The 25,894-nt window shown below is 32.7% G+C and overlaps 2 protein-coding genes across 2 annotated transcripts; one reads left to right on the top strand and one right to left on the bottom strand.

The window, feature by feature from the left end:
• Positions 1 to 1,340: 1,340 nt before the first annotated feature.
• Positions 1,341 to 25,894, top strand: LOC123668987. Its single transcript, XM_045602668.1, has 7 exons — positions 1,341 to 1,724; positions 8,663 to 8,727; positions 11,162 to 11,568; positions 17,083 to 17,217; positions 24,010 to 24,174; positions 25,026 to 25,200; positions 25,349 to 25,894. Exons 3-7 carry the CDS (start codon positions 11,312 to 11,314, stop codon positions 25,550 to 25,552), a joined length of 936 nt encoding a protein of 311 aa, XP_045458624.1. The 5' UTR covers positions 1,341 to 1,724; positions 8,663 to 8,727; positions 11,162 to 11,311; the 3' UTR covers positions 25,553 to 25,894.
• Positions 12,042 to 13,501, bottom strand: LOC123668988. Its single transcript, XM_045602669.1, has 3 exons — positions 13,371 to 13,501; positions 12,472 to 12,612; positions 12,042 to 12,231 (listed from the first exon to the last, which is right to left on the bottom strand). Exons 1-3 carry the CDS (start codon positions 13,499 to 13,501, stop codon positions 12,141 to 12,143), a joined length of 363 nt encoding a protein of 120 aa, XP_045458625.1. The 3' UTR covers positions 12,042 to 12,140.

The following is a 25,894-nucleotide window of genomic DNA, read 5'->3' as shown; positions in this document are numbered from 1 at the left end:
CCACGACCTGAACAGATATGATGAGAAGTCCGATCCAATGTTTCAATAAAATGAACTGAAATCGAAAAGTATAATGAATCTAATTAAATGGTCACACTGAGAAATTAAACAATTTATTTAAATTTTTAGTAATCGAGATATAGACTGAGAAAATCAGTACATATGAAAAAGATAATTCAATCAAGTAATGCGTTGACAGTCTCCTTCGAAGATTGCTGTTGCGATTAACCTCTTACAAAGAAGAAATACGCTTGGTTTTCATTTATTTAGTAACTAATTAATAAGGAATAATTTTTTCACCTTATGCTCAAACGGCCAAGCAACATGTCTTGGTTATAGAGTTGTTTGTGTAGTTGCGGATTGTAGATTTAGAAGCATGGCTCAACACGAGACCTGATCACTTTTGAACATTTCGAGCCATACAGTTTAGCCTTAGCTTTAAGAAAAAATAAAATTAAAACAAAAATATTTATGTAACACATTCGAAAACAAGCTTTTATTAAATACATTCAGTAACCGCTACGTGCTTTTTTTTCCTTCTTTTATATGCTTATTTTTCATAATTGTTATTCGTATATAGGTAGATTGATATCGAAATGGTGCTTATAAGCAATACACCCAAAGAAGGTCCATAATACAACGGCAAAATTCACGACTTTTATCGAAGCTGTAATTTTCATTGTAACTTTTACTGCATCCGTTAAATAAACACATTTTTAGTTTAACAATTTATGACACAAAGTACATACTAGTTTTGGTATAACAGAATTCATCTTTTCCAATATTCTTTCGTCTATGTCTATAAAAGCTTAATTGTTGTAAACGCTACGCAGTTAATATAAGAATATGTGTATGTAATATAAGGTAAGGTCTTTCAGATTTTACTTTCTGCTATTTGTTGTAATTCTCATGTACCAAAACCAGCAATTCTCCATTCGACATTTCTAACTTTTTGCTCGGCCTAATAGCATTCTTAGAAAAATCTAATTTGTTGAATCAGTTTAATCGTTTTTTAGCAGATTATGTGTTGCTTATATTAAGCAATTTTTCTACATAATTATGTTGGGCAAATAAATGATAACTGCCCCTGTTTTTTACTTATTGAAAGTGTATAAAAAACCTGATTGTGTAAGAAATCCTTCTATAATATTGTTAGAATGCAAATAGTCCGGAAATGTCGCGTTAGCTTAGGACTTAAGATGGCAATATGACAAGAGGTAGCGGGCGCGGGTTCCGTGGCGTATCGATCGGCTTCTGTGCGGAATGCGCGGACGGCAAAGCGCCGGTGGCGCCGCGGCATGGATGCCGAAAGCGACGTCATCCTCGTGCGCCAGCTGTCAAAACTATGTGACGTAACTACTAGGGCGGCGCACACAGTACACACGGCTGCGGCCAGCCGCTCGTGCAGTACGTCTGTGTAGTCCTCTCTCGCGCTGTTGTGATCGTCGCCTTTCGTCCGCGGTCCAGTGCACTGTGTACCCACGCCGCGTCTTCCGCGCGGCAGGTGAGGTTGGGGCCGGCGGCGTGGCTCCGGTCGCTTAGAATTCGCCCGGCGCGGTATTGATCGCATCCCGTACTGTTCGACTGTTTCAATGTTTATAAACAGCCGGCCGCATCCATTTGTTCCTTCTTGTTTTTGATACGTTTGTTCGATTACAAACGATTTGGATAGCTGAGCCTGAATGCCCCGGTCGCACCGACTACCTTCGGAGGACTTAGTGCAAGTATGTATGCACTAGCGCAAATTTATTGCAGTATATTTTTCTACGCAGTATTATGCTGACGACAATAATACGATTATGGTGGTATAATTAGAAATAAAACCAATAGCTATTGCTAGGATACTGTCTGATCTGCGCTTATAAAAATGTTTTACTTTATACATTATACATTTTTGCTAGCGTTTGTACAAATTTTTAAGAAGAAAAATATATCAAGTTAAATAATTATATTATAAGATGTACTTGTATAAAAAAGTACGTATGCAATTTTTAAATCTCGCCGCATAGACTCTACATTACCTACACCGGTGTAAGCTCATTGATTACATCGGCACAACCTAGTGAATTACGCAAGTTAGTACCTACTTTCAGTCTGGGTATAGGTTATATTTATGAGGAAATAAAAGTGTAGCACCAACTGTATAGTTTTCATATCTTATGACGATTTTTAGTAATTGAAGCATTTTCATCGGAACCGACTTTGCTCTGCAATATTGTTATCTAACGGTCTTAATATATAATATTATGGTTTGTGTCTCTATAGTTATTAATATTTTAATCATATAAATTAAAATATCACCGTGTCAGAGGTTAATAAAGCGATAGTAGAAATTCAATAAAACTTAATAAATACGTAAAATGGTTAGTCATAATCAATAATTGTAAAAATGTGTAAGTATATATGCATAGCGTGTTATACAAGTAAAACGGAATTATCACAGTTTTATTGCGGAAGGTCGCGAAGCAATTTATAGGTGTGATAGTCGGTAGGAGGCGTGCATTTTCCTACGCCATAGCGTTTGAGACAGTAGACTAGTTAAACGTAGTCATCCTGTTTTTGTGCAATATCAGTTCGACGGAAGTTCCAAGAGCTATTATAGATGAAAGTACACCGACAAGACCTTCTATATTGAGTAAGAAACTTTTTAGATTGGTCACGGTATAAAAAAGGCACTAACACAAATCTTTCTCACACAAGTTCAAGGTCAGTTAATTTATAATGCATGTCTTAAAATATGCTTTATGCGATATAATATGTTTGCTACGGTACGATCGTTAATAAGAATTTATTATATGATTTTGTTTAGTAAATTTCAGCGTTTGTTTTTTATTATTTCGTAATTATTGATAATATTCGCAATAATTGATATAGTAGTGATTGTTTTGTCATTGATAAGAAATTCTGATTACATGTAGATAGTGTAATACTAGTACATCTCTAGCACAATCGTAGATCGCCTAGAGACCAGAATTAATAAAAACGTTATGATTACATACTTTTTAGTTAATACTCATTTTTTAAAGTAAATTTGTGTGTACCTCTTATTATGAGACCGTCTAAGGTCCCGGTTGTTATCATAAATAAATTTTTATTGTGGCTCTTGTACTCTGTACATTCCAGTATGCAAAAAAAAAAAATACCTATTAAGTCAGTATTTAAAGATACATATCTTATTTTCTTGGTATTAACATTAAAAAAAATTATATGCATGACTGAAAATGAATTCGGTAAGTCTAGAGATTTATTTTATTTAGTTTAGTTCTGGTAATAATAAATTCAGATGAATAATACATTTGACAAAATAAACCGGTTTGTAATACTGGTTCTATAATAGTTTATATGTATTTTGGAAGATTTTTTAAAATATTAAAGTCTTTATATACCTAAACAAGATTTTAATCTCATTCTGGCACAGGTTTTTGTTTTTATACTATTCATTGAAAAGTAAGGGCAAAATTAGTGCCATTGTCCACTGTTTATGATACTATTGTTACAATGATTCGAATAAAAATATTTTATTTCGGCAAGGCCATAAGCGAAAATAACATTCGATTTTGCCGAGTGATTTATTCGAAATAAGCCTTACATTATAATAACAATAGATTCAGTAGAAACTCGTTAGCAAAAATAAACAAGTAGACGGTAAATATACCACATAAACCTTCTTTTAAAATATTAATTAATTTTTGGGCTTAATTGCGTATTGGCAAACGCAGTGTGGGACTTCCTCCGGCCCGTTGGATCAACGATCTACGTAAGATTGTCGGTGAAGGCTGGATGAAGATTGCGGAAAACCGGGATGCCTGGTGGGAAGTTGGGGAGGCGTATTTCCAGCAGTGAACTTCAATAGGCTGAACTGACTGACTGACTGACTTGGGCTTAATGGCTTTCAGTTCTTCCAGGGGCTTTAAAATATATACTATCGAAGAAAAGAGTGTGTTTGCTACCCACGTTTTTCGTTTAGCTTAAATATGTTACAATGATGTCTTTTAACAAAATCGGTAAATATAACACGAATAAAAATGTACTTCTTCGTACTAACTCAGACACCTTTGTGGGCTCATGCACAACACTTTGCTGAAGATTATGGCATGATCAAATCGATTCTATAAAGGCCATATAGCCAAACATTTATTTATATATATAGAAGATGATTCGAGTAATAATAAAATAGTAAATGCCCTTATTATCTTTGTAAATTATTGTATGTATTATTTAGAAAAAATATATCTTCAGTGGGTATACATTTTTTTAAAAATGATATTTTACTTTTTAGAAGCCTAATCTTAGACCTAAAAACAACACTGCGCTGCTAACCCGCAATATTAAATATGTAATAAATTATATATGTATAGCAATAGACATATTGAGGTTAATCTTTAAGTTTTCTTTTCGCAATAAAAGTGCTCAAGTACAAAATAATTAATAACTAATGAAAACAAAAATATGGTTTAAGAGAAAATGCAACAAACGCTCATTTTGTACTTGACGCTATTATTTTTCTGCCCGTGTTTTTGTCAAGTCGATCATCGAGACTTTTCTTCATTTGGAAAATACCTAACTTAATTTAATCGTTATTCTGAAAAAAACACAATTAATCGTATATTGCTAACGTCGTGCTACGTTTTTCTTTAAGTGATATACTTTTTCATGTAACTTACGGCAAATGAAATAAATGTATTAGTGTTTATACAATTAAGTATTTAGATCACGTCGTTATCGATAAAAAATTACCTACGTATTCGATACTTCTATGGTTAAAATAAAATTGATTATACTCAGTTTGGTCATGCATTTCAATGAGTATCGTTTCAATAAAAGTCGTGAAATAGTGAATAGAATAGTTTAATTTTTTGCTCAACAGTATGATACTATTAAATCGTCTTCGTGAATAAATTAGCCACAGTTCAAACCCCGTAAATACATTCTAAATTCGGGTTGATCGTTGTTGACTTCGATTGGAAAGTCGTTTTATGAAGTTGAAGAGAAGAATCTACAGCTTTGTTACTATAGATAATAGATTAGACACGACTTTTAAGACGTTCTTTGACGTTTCTAGAACAGTTATTCTCGTCGGTTCAAAGAGTTACTATTAACATCGCGGATACCTCGAAATATAATTTCTCATGCACAATAAGAGAACAGTTCCATTCCCGTTTATTATCTACTGATTTTTATATCTAAGATTATAATATAATTTACAACTGGTACGCTAGCAGTTTCTATGAGATCATCTCCGTTTTATTGTTTTCTCATCATAGGATATAATTAGACCACGTTAGAAATGCATTACAAAGCTCGGTGTCCCCGCGTCCTTGTGGATGATGTCATACGGGCAAACACAACAAACAGTGTGTGTCCGACAATAGGGAGCCCTGCCCACGTCATCTGGGTGCGCCAAATCTATCCACCTACAGTGATGAGCATTTTATTCAATGCGGTTCAAATACCTATTTCCCGTTTCTTTTAAACGATAATCAATAGATTGATCAAAGAAATTGTTTTTTTAAATCAGATGTACAGTTTTCTATCCTCAGAGTTGTTAAATTCGTAAATTGATTTGTTTAGTTGCATGTAAATTGCATAATAGGGTTTATTTCGTAAGTGGTCGTAGTAACATTGACCGTGTATGCATCAAAAATATATTACATATTTGCACGAATCGTAAAGTAAATAGAGCTAACAATGTCGACACGCAAATACTAGTGAATCGTTTTTTTTTAATAATTTGTTTGCTGAAATAAAATATTTGAAATCATTTTTGTATCGTAACTGAAACTATAAATACAACGGCTTGACAAATCGATATCCGGCAAGTACGTGGTAAGATTGCACTTGTAAGATTTAGGATTTATTCCACAACGGATGGGCGGCTAACTATTATATAGGTAACTGTTTTATGTTTTTAAAAGCCAAAATTAAATGTCAACTACACACGTACCTGCTTGATTGATTTCGTTCCCCATACATTAAGCCCGTAAGTTAAAGTGGTAAACACCAGCTTAAATTTAGTTCTGGATTAAAACGGTCCTGCACTTTCCAAGCTCTAATATATTTTAACCAAATACTAAGATCATGAAATACTTTATGATATAGATGTAAATCTTCAAGTAAAAAAATTATAATACCTTCTTTCTGGTAAAAAAAAAACAATTAACAAAGTTGTTACTCAACCACAGCAAGTACACATGTCGATTTTCATTCCCTTTCCCAAGGTGACCGACCATGCTCAATTTCTGGTTAAAAAATACCCAATATCTTAAGTCTCAGTATAAATACAAATATTTTCCAAATTTATTTAAATAATATTTTGAGTGAGACGTGCGGACCAAAAACAGGTAGACAGTCAAATCTATAGTGGAAAGTTGGAGGAGTGGAGGCACTCCAAATAATTTTCAAAACTTGTTTAATGGACTGAATTTTGTCTGCTACAGTTTTATTATAAAATATACAGATGTGTATTAAGGTTTGTATTACCGTAGTTATTTTCACATTGTAAAACTTATAAATTGCTATTTAAAATATTACGAACGTAAATATTACGAAGTAACGCTATATAAGTGGATTCTTGAACAAAAATTATGAATTCCGCTACTCGTGTTAAATTAACTGTTTACTTACGTAAGTGAATGCAGCTCTGCATAGAACTTGAGCTTATCGAAACGGAACAGTTGCCATCTTTCCCACGTCTGTAAGAGAGGCGAGAGCTGAGCGTTGAGCGTAGAACTGAAATGGTAACATGGACTGTCCCATATCAGATTGCAATCTTTACTCGGAAACCGTAAATTTACCAGCATATCATATATATACATCTTTAGATTTCACAAATTAAAGAAGTCTTATTTAAATATAAAAAATTGGTTCATTTGTCGTTTCAGTAAATTTTTTAAAGTTTTTAGTTTCTTGGGTTTGAAAACATGAAAAACTGGCACAGAACAGAGACATTAAAACTAGAAAAAAAGTACTGATGTGAAGTGATGATTTGCAAAAAACATTACGGCAGTGGAAACACATGACCGTACGAACGCATACTCACAAATAAACATTTTTTTTACAACAAAACGGTTTACCGTTTTCTTTCGTCTTCGATAAAATAAATAAACACGTGATAAGAATTTTAACGGTGTTTGTAAAGTTGTTTAGTGCTTCATTTTACTATCGTATATAACATTTTATTTGCTAAAGATATATTTTTTGTGAATTTTTGTGCCCCCGGTTGATTGACCCACATATTTAAAAATAAATAAAACCTAATTTAATAATACTTTTATCTTGAATGAAATTGATATTTTTAAATATTGTAATGTCATGGATGTATTTACGTTGGTGTAATTCAGTGTCCTAAATGAAGTTCATGATCCTTCTTTATTAATCAAAAAATGTAGTGTATATGTATGTATGTAAGACTAAGAAATATTTAAAACTCAAAAAAAATTGTTATACCGAATGCTAGAAATGTTTACGGAGCTAGAATGTTAAATACCATTATACCCGCATTTGTTAATAAACTTCCCGAAGACCTACAAGAGTTATACCTGGACAAACGCAAATATAAAAGATCACTAAAAGAACATTTATTGAAATCTTAAAGCGTTTAACAGTCACAAAACTTTGGTAATTACCTTAGTTTAGATTTAATTACTATAATATGGTACGGTACGGTATATGTATTATATGATAATATGGTATGCAACGCGGCGGCTTGTCCGGATAAACTCTTGTGAGTTTTCGTGGCAAGCTTATGTATAAGTGTTAAGTATGTGTTTTTTGTATTTTTGAACAAATAAAAAAAAACTATGGATATAGGCAAAAGTAGCAGAAAAACACTCAGATAAAAATTGTTTTAATTGTCTTTGTAATAACTGTGAATGAGAAACATATTAAGGTCATACATATATTAGTTTTTATTTAAATTCCACAAATACACTTAAATATGTGCATTTTAAGAGATTTTACTCAAAAAATATATATTGTAAAGCACAAAAGAGTGCTATCACGAGGCTATCATGACACTGCAACTATGTCGTCAAAATGAATTATCTATAGCTTTCAAAATTAAATATGTATCTAGATAAATCGAAATGGAGTCAGCAAGATTACAGTCAATTATAGCTCAAGTTAGTTCATTGTATTTTAGCAAAGTCTGACCTTTCCCTTGCTTAAGAATGTTATTATTACATTGTCATTCCTATTTCCTGTTAGATTAGTAATGATACTATTGATGCATATAGAAAATATATGAGCCTTATGGTAGCAATTATGTAATTGAAGATTAATGAATCTTAAATTGCCATTAAAGCATGAATTATATTTAGAAAACCACCTACGCGAAAAATGTGTGAGAGAGTTGTGTTGGCATCAAATCATGTACAATTACACCTGACGTAATATATTTTTGTTAGTATTAATTACAATATAGCTATGCATAGTATTTATGTTAGTTTTAATTAAAAAGATCAATTTCACCGAGTTGATTAGTCGAAGGAGAGATACGTCATATGTTTTTGAAGAGGACCAGATATCCCTGTCATCTATTTGAAGATTCTGTTAGCCTTAAATAGCTTCTTATATTCATTTGAACGTAATTCTTGAAACAGTAATTTAATTATTTTCGTCAATAAAATATTTTGATCAAATAATTCAAAGTTCAATTTTTCAGATTTACGAACGCGAAATGGGACAATGGTTCGGAGTATAGAATTACGTAATTACGTTCTGAAGCATGTAAGTGTGAAGATAAATTTAATATTTACTAGTTTGTTGAGTAATTCATTTCACCTTGACAATGGCAGAACTGGAACAATCTTCTCGCAAAGCATTGGAGCATATCTTGTACGCATTGAAATAATTAAACGTTTTGTATGACGAATATTCGTTACACTCAGAGATATAATCTTAAATTATCTATTTCGAGTTTCACACAGTAAATTCGTGACATTTTATATAACAATAATAAGTATTGGTCTCGATTCGCTCGAATTCTATGAATATAAAAAAACGACAAAAAATCTTCAATGAGATATATATTGTTGCTGTCTGAATTGTTTCCAATGTGAAAACTTACGCAACAAAATGCGGTTTCCTACTCTAACTTGCTTCCGATTCTAATAATCCCACTAACGAACTCATTGATGCTAGTCCAATTGGATCCTAAATGTCTATGTACTGTGTAACATCAAGAATTAATTCTAAAGTTGTTTGTTGTACTACTCGAATTTTCAAGAAGCAATATTCATTTTTTGTAGGTAAGTTTCAGTTGCCAGCACTAATTAGGTCATGGTAAAAGAGGCCAAGAATTCGATTCCTTTGTTGGTCTGTTTCTGTTATAAAACTAAATTATACTTGCTATTTACACATATCTATATAAATTATATCTATATAAATTAATACGAAGTTGCTAGCTGTAATTCCAACAAACAATATTTGGGCACAATATTCATATCCAGATTCGTATTTTATAAATTTGTCTGACTAGCGCAGTTGTATTTTAGATTAATCTTATAGCATTTTAAAGCGATAAAAAATAGGAAGAATATTTTTTTTAATGATAAATCAATGCTTCCTCAAACTCAGATGAAGGTTGACAAGATTTGATAAAACATTATCATTCATAGAAGAGATTATAATTATCTGCTCCAAATCAAGGATTATACCACTCTATTATTTTTAAACATGAATTTTGACAAATTTCTATACACGATCCAACTTCTATTTCACATCTGTTGTGTTATACTTTCGAAAAGTAGCCTTCTATCAACTACCATTTTTCAGAAATTATTTATAAGTAATATTAATAACAGTTACTACAATATTAGTTACTTACTTTCAGTACTTTATTGATATAAACACTGTGACGTACATTAACTCTTTCATACTACTGTCTTATTATCTGTTTTTATTTGTTAAAAAATACAAAAACACATACTTAAAACTTATTCATAAGCCTGCCACGAAAACTCACGTTTATCCGGACAAGCCGCCGCGTCGCATACCATATTATTATTATAATACCTATACTGTACCGTACCATATTATAGCAATGAAATCTAAACTAAGGTAATTACCAAAGTTTTGTGACTATTAAACGCTTAAGGATTTTAATAAATGTTCTTTTAGTGATCTTCTATATTTGCGTTTGTCCAGGTATTGTAGGTCTTCGGGAAGTTCATTAACGAATGCGGGTATAATGTTGTAGCTCCGTAAAAATTTCTAGCATTCAGTATAACAATTTTTTTTGAGTTTTGTATATTTCTTTAGGGTATTTGGTCTACATTTTTCGATTAATAAAATAGGACCATTAACGTCATTTGGAACATTGAATTTCACCAACGTAAATACAACTATAACATTACAATATTTAAAAATGTCACTTCCATTCTTTATAGTAAGGATCATCGGTATGGCAATTATTTCTATAATATTTTTTGGTACTCTATTAATTCAATCTCTTACAATTTTTGTTCAATAAAATTGTATATCTTAACCATAAGATAAACGCATGAATTAGCTCAATATACTAAAATTATCCATCACTCAAACTTTTACTACACGAATAAAATAATGATTACTCCTCTGATATGATTGTTGGTCTGGCTAGTACGAGTCATTCTTGTTATGCTTTATAGCCAATAATTTTCCTCAATAACTACCTATCGTAGAAAATTCTGATTAGACTAACAACTGTCAAGATAAGCGCTTACAAACAAACAAACTCTTTTGGTATCTTAGTTATATGAATATTATCAAAGAAATAATAGTAGATATTTTTTTTTTTATGTCACAAGATCGGCAAACAAGCGTACGGCTCACCTGGTGGTAAGCGATTACCGTAGCTTATAAGATACCTGCAACACCAGAAGCATCGCAAGCGCGTTGCCGACCCAATCCCCAATCCCCCGAGTAGCTCTGGTCACCTTACTCACCAACAGGAACACAATACTGCTTGAAAACAGTATTATTTTGCTGTGATCTTCTGTAAGGTCGAGGTACTACCCCAGTCGGGCTGCTCCATATTTTGAGCAGGAAATTCCTGCTGTGCCCTACCAACACATACATAATAAAGTACTTTTAATTTTTAACGACATTTTTATACTAATATTAACGAAGTGTAATGTTAAGTTTAATTTGAACAGACATCTAATTTTAAATTGCATTTCAGATCACATACACTGAGTGATTGACAAGGGCTAAGGTTGAAGTACGTGTTCTTTTATTGAACGATGTGAGAATAATTTACAAAGCAAAAGTGCATTTAAATGTGAATTGACGGTATTTTTAAATGCTATAAAAGAACTTTCAACGGACAGCCATGCTGTCCTACATGGTGCCCGTAGACGAAAAACCTCCCCCGGTGCCGGGAAAGAACCGTCTGAATCTTGAACTAATCGCAAGCCCTGGTAGTCCAGAATCAGGAATACGAAAAACACGAACAAATATTTCTAAGGATTCATCGACGAGCTCGTTTGCGAGTGATTTGACGATATCGTCTTCGACACCGACGGGAGCTCATGATAAACCCAAGCATAAGCTACTTAGTAATGGCAGCAAACACACTTCGTTAAAAAGGTTAGTAGTTTTTGTTTAAAATTTATCTAAAAATTGTCCTAGACCCTAGCTTTATATAGTCGCTCGGTATTATCCAGTAGCAATGTACTTTTTAAAATCCTTTCTGTTGGTGAATTAAAGCTATCGAAGTGGCACTCTATTACTATATCACGTATATTACGACAGTAATTGGCTTACTTATAAAATGTGTACATAATATTTATAATTTATTTTTAGTAATGATTTATTGCCAAAAAAATAAGGTATTCGAAATAAATAAAAACTATTTTACTGCACGCGAATATGTAGATCATTTTAATTTGTTACATTTAATCTGTGGCTGTTGCCAGAGACGAGTGTTCTCTAATTACTGAGTCAAGTTTTTGAATCGTTATATTTAGAGTCATGTTTAGTTAAATTTATATTTTGTATTATAATTGTTTCAAGTACATATGTAAAAAAGTATTTTTTATGTTACAAACACAACACGAGAAGACTAAATGAATATTTTATTAAAATGCGTAATTTAACAATTAAATTATTGAAACAGGAAATTAAAATGAAAGTATATTTTTCAAACATTAATGATCTTCTTAGGTATAGTTTTTGTCATCCCAGGCATCTGGAAGTCTTAAAGGAATTTTGGTAATCCATGACGGGTAAATTTCTAACTGGCAGTCCGGTCTGAAAAAATAACATTATATATTATAGTTAAATTTTAAAATCTTATTAAGTCTGGTGTTATTAAATTCATCGTTAATACACGAAAACATAAATCACCGAGAGGTTTTGATCCTTTAATTCGTCAAATACTTTTATTAAGTTTATTAATCGAAATTTAAAGCTGAGGTACCCAGATTGTTCAATCAATTGCGTATAAGTAGAGGAATTTTATGAGTACAACAATTTTTATAAAAAATATACTTGGCAGCTAGCCAGCCGATAATGCCCGACGATACGATGGGCACTGGTTTCAATGATTTCGTGGATTCCAATTTGCCCGTGACATGTGGCAAAACAGTGGCAACCTCCTGACGGATCGCATCCGCTTCGATCTGAGCCTGTCTGTAACGAATGGGTTATAAAATCACTTTTAATAATAGACTAATCAATACTGTTCGTTGTCATGTCAGTGATTTTATATTAAAGTTATAATCGCATGTTCGTTTATTTAACCATGACACCAGCGTAAACATCCTGACCTTTTAGTGACAAAACTGGAAGGTGTAAATTGATAATGACCTTTGTAATAAATAAGCCGTAGCAATTAACGTTTCTAATAAAAATATCAATAGTAAATATGACAACATAATCACCAAAATTGAATCTCAAATATTTATTTTCAATAGAAGCCACTCAATTTTTATGGCAAATTTATTACTCAGAGACGGCAGCGTGGGCGAGGTACTATAATATTTGACATTGGTTTCGCACGAAACTACTTTAGACGATTTTAATTTCTGTGGTAAATGCTCCTACTTTGATGCAGCGTTCAAATAGTCAGCAAATGCAATAAACTGTAATCTCGTTGCAGCGGTCACTGAGTAGTGCTCTACTTGTTATTTGCTTTCAAGGAATCTCTTAAGTAGAAAAATACTTGATAGGCTTAATATGATATCATTAACGTAACTTATTATAGTAGGTATTAATTTGTTGTATATTATTGTTGTATATAAAAAAAAATGGTAATGGTATCTTTTCCATGATCAAATTAAAGTTTTGTTTTCCTTTGAGAATTGTTTATAACGCCATTGTTACTTTACCTTAGAAAGGCGTACATCGGTTAATTGTAAATGCTCTGTCTGATATTTAAAAAAAATTACTTTCTTTCATCCAGTAACCAGCTCCACCTCTCAATCCACTGTTTCCGACAATTATCCACTTTCTTCCACTGAGCTCGCGCCTGGAACGCCTCAGTGTTCGGATCATACTTGGGTACGAGTTCCTTGGCCATCGCTTCAATAAAAAATCAATGTATCACCCAAATCCGTTCTCTATACAACCATTTAAAATACATTAGATATCGTTTAATAACTAAAACTTAAAATCAAACCCGTTTAGATAATTATTGCTGTTATAAGAATAGCCACACTGACATTAGTTTTTCGTAAAATTCATAGGTCACAACAAATCCGTACTTAGTTTCTATTAAGACATAATAGGTATGTCTCATATTAACAATTTCACTAATTCGCGAATCTAAATATGTCTTCTTAAATTATCAAAACTTGATTTATGTCAAAAATTAAGAACTCAATGTTGATTTCAACCTATCGATTATTTATAGACAGTTCTGTCTGATTGTACATAATTGTAACAACTATATATGCACGTATATAAGTAACAAGATAGATCTTATATGTGTTATACCTAATATATAATAAATACAAATAATAAGTGACCAATTTATAAATAAATGTTTATCTTTATACCTCTCACTCTTTTTTAGATAATAATAGATTGCATATATATCACAAGGGAATTAGAATCAATTATAGTTAAGTAGGACAGTTTTAACAAAGAATATTAATCAGCTTCCGACCGATACGGAAATAGGTACAATAAGTATAAAAGTTTAGGTGCTGCGTGCTCTACCTTAAAAGTTAATGTAGGTCAATTAGAAAGTATTCGATTTGAATTTACAAAGTACTTTTAAAACCAGCTTAGTTCGCGAGCTAAGGAAGTGTTGTGAAAGAGAGTAATCTTGTCGTTTAAGCATTGTTTACGCGATGTTATAAGACTGTTTTTAATAAATAGACATTCCAATCGATGTTTCATAATTAGCTGTGTTCGATGTCGTAGCTGACATACATTCTTTTATGAATTGATATTTAATAGCCTATAATATTATGTAATCAAAATAAATTGTCACGTATAAGTTACCTAAATGACTTAATAAGAAGTAAGCAACGTAATATTACCTAAAAACTGAAAAATTAATAAACTTTTATTATAATAAAATACTTTAAAAATAACACAAGTTTTTAAAGTTTAATGGCCGTAATATTATTAATTTATATATAATAATATATAAGTATGTGTGATTTATATGTAAGACGACATATTTTACATTTTTATTATTTTTGAGTTCCCGATATTCGAAGCGGCTAGTCATGGGTGCACTTACCAAAAAATCGCTTCACTTTAAATACTCTATAAAAGCACGTACATTTTTACCTGTTTAAAATTAATTTGAAATATTCTTCACAACGTTTAAATCAAAACTTTTGTTTTTGATACTAATGTCATACTAATAGAGTGACTTAAAATAGATTTTTATGTCAACTAAGAAGTTTTTTCTACGTTGTAATTCAACTATTTTTTCTTACGTGACAACGTCTCATAATTCGATGAACGCCGGCGGCATGTACGAAAAAGGATCACTCATTACGTTACGCTCATTTTCCCGTTACGCTCAGTGATAGTATACTATCACTCGATTGACCTATACGTTCGAGAAGATGTTTTCTTATGACGTTGTCACATTAAACAATCGTCCGTAAACCAACTTTACAGACAACCAATTTTTTATTTCGTTATTTTTTAAAGAAATAGCAAAGCTCATCGATTACTTAAAAACAAACACACACACACACAGTCGACTACAATGGCATAATTGATGACAAAAGTCAACAGTGGCTATCAAAGTGCTTGTATGAATAGGAGAATTAGGAGATGACTTAACAGTTAGGTACTCGTAACTATTTGTTCACCTTTGCCCTCCAAAACAGATTTTTTCATTTAATGACCAATTATTTCCGAATCAGACTATTATTTTGGGATGCCTAATAATTTGAATTTGCCTATTGTTTATTTATACGTCACGATATCGAAATATCGGTTATCAACGACTATATAATCATTATAATGTGTGGTCCCGTCGTATGAAGGAAAGGCGAATATGACGTTAAATATTATTCTCTAAACGCCTGAACCACCTTAAGAAGAATAATGTGAATAGAGACAAATATTTCTTTTATGAATAGTTTAATATATAGTATATATATATTAAACAAAAAAGTTTTTGTTCAGTTCTCAGATTTATAAAATAAATAAATATCTAAAATAAAAGTAGCCTAAGATACTCCTTACTACCTCAGCTATCCACCAGTGAAAGTCCCGTTAAAATCGGTCCAGCAGTTTCAGAGATTAGTCGGAACGAACAGATAGACAGACATTTTAAAAATCGTTAATTTTAACTTCTAAACAAAACGGTTGTCGTTATCCTTCAATAAAAACTCCATTCTAGAATTTAAGAAATGTAGTCTAACACACGAAAGTTCTTTTTGAAGTAAAACTTTTTTACGCTCGTTTGACTTGGGGAGTAAGCTGGCGGAGGCGTGACAAGAGCGTTACGAATAGTGTGATCGTGCGTGGCGAACGGAAGTTGAGAGTGAGATATAAGTTAGATGGAGTTAACGAAATTTTACTACAGTTGTGTGGTCTAAAGCACAATCGTTTTTTTTTTAAGAATGTCAAAGTAAGTTACACAACTTTTACGTGGCAACACTAAAACAATGCAACGTCGGGCATTCGACCGAAACTTTAGAGCTCTTCAATAAGAGTTAGAGGTTTACAATATGGAAAGATTTTTTGAAGTAAAACGTCTTTACACGCGCTTGACTTGAGGAGTAAGCTGGCGATGCGTAACGAGAGCGTTACGAAAAGTGTAATCGGGCGAGGCGAAAGGAGCAAGAGAGAGAGGTGCGAGCACACATTTTCTTTCACTATTTCTCTAATAGCCTGTTTCGTTTCGTATATCTAGACACAGTCCAGGCAGAGGTCTAAAGTACACTCTTTTTTTTTTATTAATTTAACTAAAATACATATATTTATTGCAATTACTTTTACAGATTTTTAAAATCGACATTACATCGAAACAACTTATTTTGTTATAACGTAATATTACTTGGCGTACCAGCAATTTAAGGAGAATTTATGATTTTACCGTGCTTTTTTAAGTTCAGCTTATGAGCGTTGTATCGTATCCGCTATTTTTCTCATACAATTTAAAATGATCTGCAATTTATTTAATTTCATAACGAATTTGAATGTCAGCATATTTAAGGAGTACTCATCTTTAACCGACTTCAAAAAGGAGGAGGTTACTCAATTCGACCGAATATATATATTATATATGTTTGGAGATAACTGCGTCGTTTATGAACTGATATTGATAATTCTTTTTTTGTTGGAAAGGAGATATCCTAAGTGTGGCACCATGATAAGAAAACTAGGATCTGATGATGAGATCCCAGAGAAATCGACGGAAACTCTCGAAAATCGTAGTGACGACTAGTGCGTTTGTTAATTTTTTTCGTCTACTTACGTTATATTACTTGTCGATGTAATTGAAGTCGTTTTTTTTTCGTTTGCCAGCAAACACAATTATTTAATACCTTCTTAAATTGTCTGATGACAAAATAAATCATAATATAATAAATATGTTAGCAGAATTTAAAACCAAGTGTCAATATAACTTTACAATATATAATCTAGTAGCCTAACGTTTTAACATTATTATGCTGTTGACAGGGTATCCTTCGGGAGCTCCAAGGGGTCCATGGTGGAGACCCTTATTTACGAGAGCCCTCTTCAGGAGGAGCCGGAGAGCAGTCCTCCGCCGAAGTTTCAAGAAACTGCGTTCCCGTATACGCCCGTCGAAGACGAGTACGTTATGCTCTTTTAATGAGTATGTTTTATTTGTTAACACTAAGCGAATTGGCGAATTATATTTGTGTGTTATTTTACGACTTTCTAAGTAATACGGGGAGCTACACGATATCGTAATAGGTGTTACCATTATTTATTTTATGAAAACAATTACGTTATACCATACTATCCTAGACGCATGCTTTTGTCCATATAGATGAATCATTATTATTACCGGCGAAACATTTATTTATTTAAAGATAAAAATAAATTGACATTCGACCAAACATAACTTAAACTGCAACTAGCGACGAATCAGGGCACACTTGATTACACTGGATTGAAGAAAAGCGAAATGTAACAACATTTGTATTTTCGGTCAGTAGTGTAAATTTTTAAAATAAAATATCGAATAAAATTTCATTCACGATGTAATAATAAAACAATAAAAATAGATACTGTAACTACCTTATTGATTATTGTAGGTACGCAATTAAGACATAAGACATAATCGCTACAGTAAATGATAATTAAAGACTTAAATGAATAGATAAATAAACGCCTCACTCTTAACGCCAACTCAATGGCCCCACTAGTACTAACAAATTAATGTTTATTATAGCCTATAAAAAAATATATTTTTCAAGTGCGGGGATCGAACCCGTAACCACTAACAAAATGCCAATTGCTAAGACAAATGCTCAAACGCGTAATGAAAGTCTAAGATTTTCGACCAAAACAAGCATTTTTAATTTAAAACAGTGTATTTTCAGTTTTACGTACTAGGCACAATATTGTTTCGCAATAAGGCGTCTTTATTAGCCCAAAAACCAATTAGATAACGATACATAGCCGTAGCAAAGTTACTTTTAGGAAACACTATTACTTACTAAGCTTACAAGTTTTACGAGCGTGTGATAGAAGGGGTCAATTGCATAAGGTCCTTTTCCGCGAACTGCGCAATATGGCCCTCATAAAAATAGCGGTTTTAGTATTACCGTAACTTTTTTTAAGAAACTCCAACATTTTAAAAATATTTCTTTATTTCAACGCGTTAAAGACTTTTCTGACAACTGCATACTTGTTAAGGGGCGTTCATAAAATACGAGTACGTGATATGTTTAAGGGGGTCGAGTCAAATCTCATCTAATCTTACGTGGGTCCTCGGCAAATATCACGCAATTTTTTTCTGATTGAAAAGTATTATTTAAGTATTCTATTGTTAAACTTTTATTACACTTATAATTAAACTCTCAGCAATATTGATTAGTAGTCTTAACTAGTCGAAATAAAAGCACGAAGCATTTTTTTTTTCTTTTTACAATAACAATCCAACCCGTTTACGTAAGAAACCTACATTTTGAAAAATCTCAAGTTGGGGGATGGGGGAGGGGGTTGAATAAAATCTCACGACATCTCACCAAGGGGGGAGGGCGGAACAGAAAATTTGAAGAACACACATAAAAATAATTTTACTATTTATTCACAAAAAGAAATGTACAACTGGCGGTCTTATCGCTAAACTGCGATCTCTTCCAGACAATCAGCTAGGAGGAGGTAATGTGAAAAAAGCGAAAAGGGTGTACAGACTTATAATAAAAAAAAACAGAAAGAAAATCAAATATACACACATACATGTATACATATATAGCATACTACAAACAATATTAACTATACTTACAAAAAATTACAGAACGTACTACATAAAAATATATAAATACACTACGTATAAATACATATAAAAAATATATATACACATACAAATATACATACACATATACACATGTATACACATAATATTATATATAAATCAATATTATTAAGGAACAGTAGTGGAACAAATAAGTGTATATAAATATATTATACAATTTGTAGACAGAACATTTCGTTTAATTTTTATAATTAATTAGGTACCTATAGATAATTAGGTAACGTATAAATATTGTGATATAAATAAAATATTTTTAAGCTAGTAAAAATAGAAGTTAACCTCGCACTAAATTACTGATATATTAAATGTAATTTAATTGTTATGTAAATGTTGTTAAATCTTTTTCGATTATTTAAATTATTAATATATTTTTTGTTTGCATTTATAAATTGAAGCAAAAATCTAGTCAAAATATTTCGTAAACTTATCTTATTTTTCTAATAGAAGCTTAAAGACCTGCAGTGTCGAAAAAAATAAATACTTTTTATTTTTAATTGACTCAGGTCCTTCAAGTAAGAGGTGATTCCAAAAAAAAAACAAGTTGCAGATAAGACTGTTTAAAAACAAGTCTGACAATGAGTCATTCTTTATATTTGGAAATGTAGTTTTATAATTGATAATATGTGTTAAGTTTTACGTGTTTTTTTACCGATTTTGTCTTAACATTTTTTCTTTTCTGTTTAAACAAGTGGGTATAATTTACTTAGATAAATTTAAACTGTCATTATTATATTGATGTAGATTTAATCATATTTCGATACAAAATAGAAATATTTAAATATTAGTCGCCGTTTCGTAAACTTTATCGAACCATCAACAGAAAAATAATTGTGTTTGCTCGCAAATGAAAACGGACTTCTATTACATCGACAAGTAATATTACGTAGGTAGTCGGTAAAACAACTCTATAATAACTCAGAAGTACATAATATCTCAATTAAATTTAAATGGGACCACATACGCATAATAAAATAAAGTCGAATTGAGAACCTCCTCTTTTTTTGACGTTGGTTTAAAATGAGATGTAAGACGCTGTAACGAATTTACCGACAAACCAAATAAGCAAAAACGATATTATACACATTGCTTCCGCCTGTAATATTCCACTGCTGGGCATAGGGGCTCTGATTTTTCCCATGTAGGAGAAGGATCAGAGCTTAATCCATCACGCTGCTCCAATGCAGGTTGGCGGATATATTTCCTACTATGAGTAACGATCGCTATCAGGTGTACATGACCACACATGACATACACATGATATAGACAACAGCGAACATCTGTATGGCCAATACAAATGTTTGTATCGTAGTACGGTGAGAAGACCCATAAGGACTAACAACCAGACCGGAAATAAATATTTGTACACAAATGACCACTCCGAGCGAGAACCGTGCCTGCGACCGTCTGTAATTAGATGCCGCCGACACGGCACACGCGCTATTTTATATACATACTAGCTGACCCCGTAAACTCTGTTTTGCCCTAGCACCCTTACAACTTAGAGGTATGTAAAATAGATGTTAGCCGATTCTCAGAACTACCCGATATGTACACAAAATTTCATAAAAATCGGTGCAGCCGTTTCGAAGGAGTATGGTAACTAACATTGTGACACGAGAATTTTATATATACTTAATATTAATTATATTAATTATCTAACAAATAAAGACATCCTCTAGCGCAGTGGTAAACAGTTTCGGTGATATTACATCTCCCTGTCTTACCCCACGCCGGAGAAAAATAGGTCTTGTTCTCTGGTCCTGGACACGAACGCTGGAGAATGTCTTTAAGATGTTGGATTGGGGAATGACGCATCAACGTCAACGGTGAATACATCTCTTACCTTCGTTTCGCCGACGATATCGTCATGTTTGCGGAGACGTTGGATGAGTTAGGCCAAATGCTGGTCGGCCGAAACGAGTCCTCCCGACGTGTCGGTCTCTGTATTAACTTGGATAAAACGAAAGTTATGTTTAACGACCAAGTCATACCGAGACCGGTATCAGTAGATGGTACCCTTCTCGAAGTTGTTTAGGATTATATTTACCTAGGCAATACTATTTAATAAAACACTTTTTTCGGATTTTATCGCGGTTTATTGTTAACTTTTGATTCCCGACGTTTCGGATACTTTACAGCAACCATGGTCACGGGAGGACTGTCCTCCGCGATAAACCGCGATAAAATCCGAAAAAAGTGTTTTATTAAATGAGTAAAATTCGCGTAAACATTAGAAAACAATAGGCAATACTATCCAACTAGGCCGCAACGACTTCGAGAAGGAGGCCGATAGGAGGATTCGGTTGGACCGGGCGGCTTTCGAGTCTTCACTTCGAATATTCCGCAATGCTTGAAGACAAAAGTCTTCGAGCAATGCGTCCTGCCTATGTTAACATACGGAACCGAGACGTGGACATTGACGAAGGGACTGGTCCACAAATTTAAATTCGCTCAACGTGCAATGGAACGAGCTATGCTTGGGGTTTCTCTTAAAGATAGGATTAAAAATGAGACTATCCGCGAGAGAAGGATAGTAACCGACATAACCCACAGAATCAACACGTTGAAGTGGCAGTGGGCTGGTCATCTGTGTGGCAGGACCGATGGCCGTTGGAGCAGACGGGTCCTGGAGTGGAGACCGCGTCTTGGCAAACCAACGATCTACGTAAGATTGCCGGTGTAGGAGGATTGCGGAAAACCGGGATATCTGGCGCGAACTTGGGGAGACCTATGTCCAGCAGTGGACTGCAATAGGCTGAACTGACTGACTGATACAAATAAATAAAATTGGAGTGTCTGTTTGTAATATTAAAATAACGTATACATGGTACATAAACCAAAATAATATTTTTTACAATTTTTGTCTGTCTCTTCCGCCTAATCTATGAAACTGGCCAATTTTGACGGAACTTTTACTGGTGATAGATAGCTGACAGATAGCTGGTGTAATAAGGAGTAACTAAGGCTACTTTTATTTTAAAAATTTATTTATTTTATTACTCTGCGAAATGAACAATATACATTTTTTGTTAATTTCCTCGCGGACAAAGTCACAGGCACAGCTAGTTATACACATATATTTTATGTTTTGTTTTGCCATAGATCTATAAAATGTAATAAATAAATATTAACGGCGAAGAAAATGTGCCATTTACGTAATACAAAGTAAGTAGGTACACAAAAAGAGTCATTTCGAAATTTGAAATGAAATGAATTAACTTCTTTAACCAAACCTACACTGAGGTGAGGCACTCTTTAGTTGATAATGTTTTGTCAAAAGATCTACTAAAACGGTTCATTTTTTATTGTTGTTAGAGGAGATAAAGTACTTAATGCTAAAATAGATTTCACAAACCGATTTATCGAGATCGAATGAGAATCGTGAATCGTGTTCGTGAATGGTAAGTACGTCACTAGGTTGGCACGACTGTGCTCCGCCCGCTTCGCTCCATTCGCCACGGCCGCGCGCGACCGCGACTTCCCGAGATCGATGTTGTGATCGCAGTAAAATTGTTCACTATTGTAGGTCGCTGAGCGAATCTAGCTCTACAGTACTTTATGTTTTTGATCTTAGCTGTAACTGACGAATATTTTTGTTAAGTGCTCTATTAAAAGTGATTTTTGAAATTAATGTCCGCCGATTGTATTTGTGAATATTTGTAAGGTTTAAGGTATGTTATTTACCAGTTCACGTCACTTGTTATGCTGCGCACTACGAATTCATGAGTTGAATATAACATGATTTACATTAAATAAATATTCATGTTTTTTAATTTAGTATAAAGTATTATAAGAAATGGTTGTTAACTTATCTTCGCTGTGGCGAAAAAATTTTTGAGTATACAATAATTTTTGTGTAGAATTCGGTCAGAATGACGTCACGAGGACCGAATTATAAACATAAAACGACAGTTAATTTCATCCAGCAATTTGGAACTCAAGGTCAGAAGTGGTAAACATACATTAGCGATCAATTAGATATTTGCTATTTATAATGCCACTATCACCAATTGTAACCCTAAATCGAGGACCCGCCCTGTGGTCCACTACAAGGTCGTCTTGCTGAGCGTCATCTTTATTAATTCCCCACGTACAAAAATTTATAAAACGAAATATGTTAAAATGTATGATTATATCATTTGGTTATTTATAGACGTTGATTACTTATATGTAAAAATTAAATTTATGAACCAATATTATGAACAATACTTCGTTTCGTTATACTTTCTTTGTTGAATTTTTATTGTAATAATGTAGTAATGTGCTCACAGTTATTTTTAATTTGCTTTAATATTGTTCGACTCTTTTGCAATTATAACCAATTAAGTTAAAAGAAAGATTGCTTTAAAATATTGTTTATTACATTATTTATAAATTTAGTCTATTTATTTAATAAAGTATTTTTTATCGACGCCATTTATTTTAATACCTAATAATGTTAGTGTAATAGGTATATATCGGCAAACTAATATTAATCTTCAAATAATTCTTGTGTAATTGTATAAAATTGACCATCAATTTTGTATACTGTTGTTGCTCAATCAACTCATTACACACATCTGATGTCATGAGTTCATTATTGGACAGCCTCAAATGTCTCAAAACATGTGGGCGGGCATCCTTAGCTGCCGTGATGACAAGTGGAACTCGTGTCAGCATCCGCTTATTTTCATGACCTTTTACTACCAGATATTTTACATAAATAACTAAATTATTTTAAATCGCACAAGTTGACTCCACGCTTGATATTAAAGATAATAAAATGTGGGAGGAACAGTCATTTACTATTAAAAGAACCAGAGGTCCGGAGCTGCTAAATTACCTTCAGTGCTAACTGTGTGATATGCTTGCTAATGTGTCATGAGTGCAAGGCAAATATTACATAACTATTTATATAAATGCGAAATGATTGTTTACTATTGATTAACTACAATAATGTTTTAAATATCACATGTTTTTGTTTAATTCATATTTGTGACATTGTTGCATTTGCAATATACATTTGATTTTAATAAATGTTATTAGGTGATATATTATGCTGTGTGTGTTAAATTGTTTCAATCATGAAATTTATACTAATGTGTTCATTATGATTTCAGTTCGGAGCGTTCAAAAGTGCGCGTATCTTTCTACCAAGGGGCACGGCCGCAGTGTCTGTCACCACCCCCAACACAGTCCGAGTCTCACATACTTTACGCAGACTTACTCTCTGCTGCAGCTAAAGTAGATATGGCAGACCATCCTATGTATAATAGGCAGATCAGGTATTATAGCTTTATTTCTTTTTATTAATTAGTTTACTACAAGCACTTATTGCTACACACACATATCAGTATACTTTGAAACAATTGTTATACTGTTGAAACAATACATGCTTTAACAAAAATAGGTCACTCAGTCTATCGCAGTCCACATATGGACATAGGCCTCCCCAATTTTGCGCCAAAAATGGTACGAACTTATGTGTTTTCAAAATTGGTCAGAAAAACAATATTTAGTTATAGTGAAAATTTTTAAGTGAAAAAGATTTATAAACAGTACAGCAAGGTGTTCAAAGAAATATAAATTACTCTTTTAAACGTAATTTTTAATTGTGTGGTTGTCCTATTGGATACCACAAATTTTATTCTATGAACAGGAAATATCCTGTACTGAACTGAAACAATGGCATTTTCCATCACATGGATTTATACTACTTTATTTAGTGCTGTGTTAACAATTTACAAATAGACTCTTTGTCGGTATTTAAAATGTGTGTGATTGTATTTATTTATATAGTGACCTCATCTTGCGGACACAATGCAATATTGTGCTTTATTCTTTGAGTATTACACTATGTATACTAGTTCTGAATAAAATAATACTAAAATAAAAACAGGCCAAGTTTGAGTAGTTTTTTTTTTAATTAACTGAAAAAAAAACATGTAACACAATAAAAATTAAAATACAACACAAGAAAGTGTTATATTTTCATTTTTATTAATTTTCATTAAGACAGTTATAGTAATAGGGTTCTATTATCACTGGATACCGTGCACCCATGTAATGTAAATTATTCTATATATTATATATAAATATATTACACTAAACTACACTATTTATTTTATAATTTTAGCACCGAAAGCGGGTGGGACAACCCATTCCGCCCAGATGGTGACTTAAGCCGTGAAGCAGATGAGATTGTCTCTCTAATCAAGGGTGGCAAACCTATAACTCCTACACCACCTGCACTTAATCAAACACCAATTTGCGACGAGAAAGAGGAAAAGGTGCATGCAAACAATGTTAACGTATGTAACCATTTAATAATTATCTCTAATTTAAAACAATTGTTTGTAATATTGCATGCTTTATAAGCTAAAATTTTTATCTTCTAAAAACAAAATTAGTCGAGAAATACGCTCATCTCAATTTAACAAAAAAAAAAATTATCTCTAGGCCAGCCCTCCAACGCAAGCAAAATCTTCGAGTCCAGTGCAGCAGGCTACTCCAAAAACTGCAAACGGCACCAAGAACGGCTCAGTGCCTGAAGTACGCTCTGGCCAAGTAGAGGTGCAGCGCGCGCCACCACAGGAGCCTTTGCAGCCAGAGCATGTCACCATCAAGAAGAAGCAGAAGTGCAAATGCTGCGTCATTCAGTAAATCCATAACCTTCCCAAAGCCGGTAACACTCTGCTTTTAGTAACCAGCATATTTCGATTTTGGTGTTTACTCGGTGCTATATCATTTTTCCACTCGTTCTACTACAAGAAGTACCTAAGTAATGTTAAAATTATACGGAAATTCTATGTGTTCAATCGTATTAAAAATTATCACAATACAACTCTGGCCTGTACTTTAGTGTACTTCGATTTTTATGTATGTTTATTTTATTTTTTGAGGTTTCATTATTTAGTGTAACTGTTTTTGTTTATTTGTTATTTCATAAGTATTTGTAGCAGTTATGTTAAACTTAGGGTACAAATATACTTTATTTGACTAGTC

This window comes from Melitaea cinxia, chromosome Z (genome assembly GCF_905220565.1).
Source record: "Melitaea cinxia chromosome Z, ilMelCinx1.1, whole genome shotgun sequence".
NCBI lineage: Eukaryota > Metazoa > Arthropoda > Insecta > Lepidoptera > Nymphalidae > Melitaea > Melitaea cinxia.
Note: the sequence above shows the minus strand (reverse complement) of the source record. Positions and strands in the feature narration are given on the sequence as shown.

What these genes read in the sequence shown, in the direction of transcription:
- LOC123668987 (XM_045602668.1), top strand. Translation starts at nt 11,312, where the DNA reads ATGCTGTCCTACATGGTGCCCGTAGACGAAAAACCTCCCCCGGTGCCG. An exon ending in AAACACACTTCGTTAAAAAG is followed by an intron (nt 11,569 to 17,082) that starts GTTAGTAGTTTT and finishes TGCTGTTGACAG; the next exon opens with GGTATCCTTCGGGAGCTCCA. An exon ending in ATGTATAATAGGCAGATCAG is followed by an intron (nt 24,175 to 25,025) that starts GTATTATAGCTT and finishes TTATAATTTTAG; the next exon opens with CACCGAAAGCGGGTGGGACA.
- LOC123668988 (XM_045602669.1), bottom strand. Translation starts at nt 13,501, where the DNA reads ATGGCCAAGGAACTCGTACCCAAGTATGATCCGAACACTGAGGCGTTC. An exon ending in TGGTTACTGGATGAAAGAAA is followed by an intron (nt 12,613 to 13,370) that starts GTAATTTTTTTT and finishes CATTCGTTACAG; the next exon opens with ACAGGCTCAGATCGAAGCGG. An exon ending in ATCGGCTGGCTAGCTGCCAA is followed by an intron (nt 12,232 to 12,471) that starts GTATATTTTTTA and finishes TTATTTTTTCAG; the next exon opens with ACCGGACTGCCAGTTAGAAA.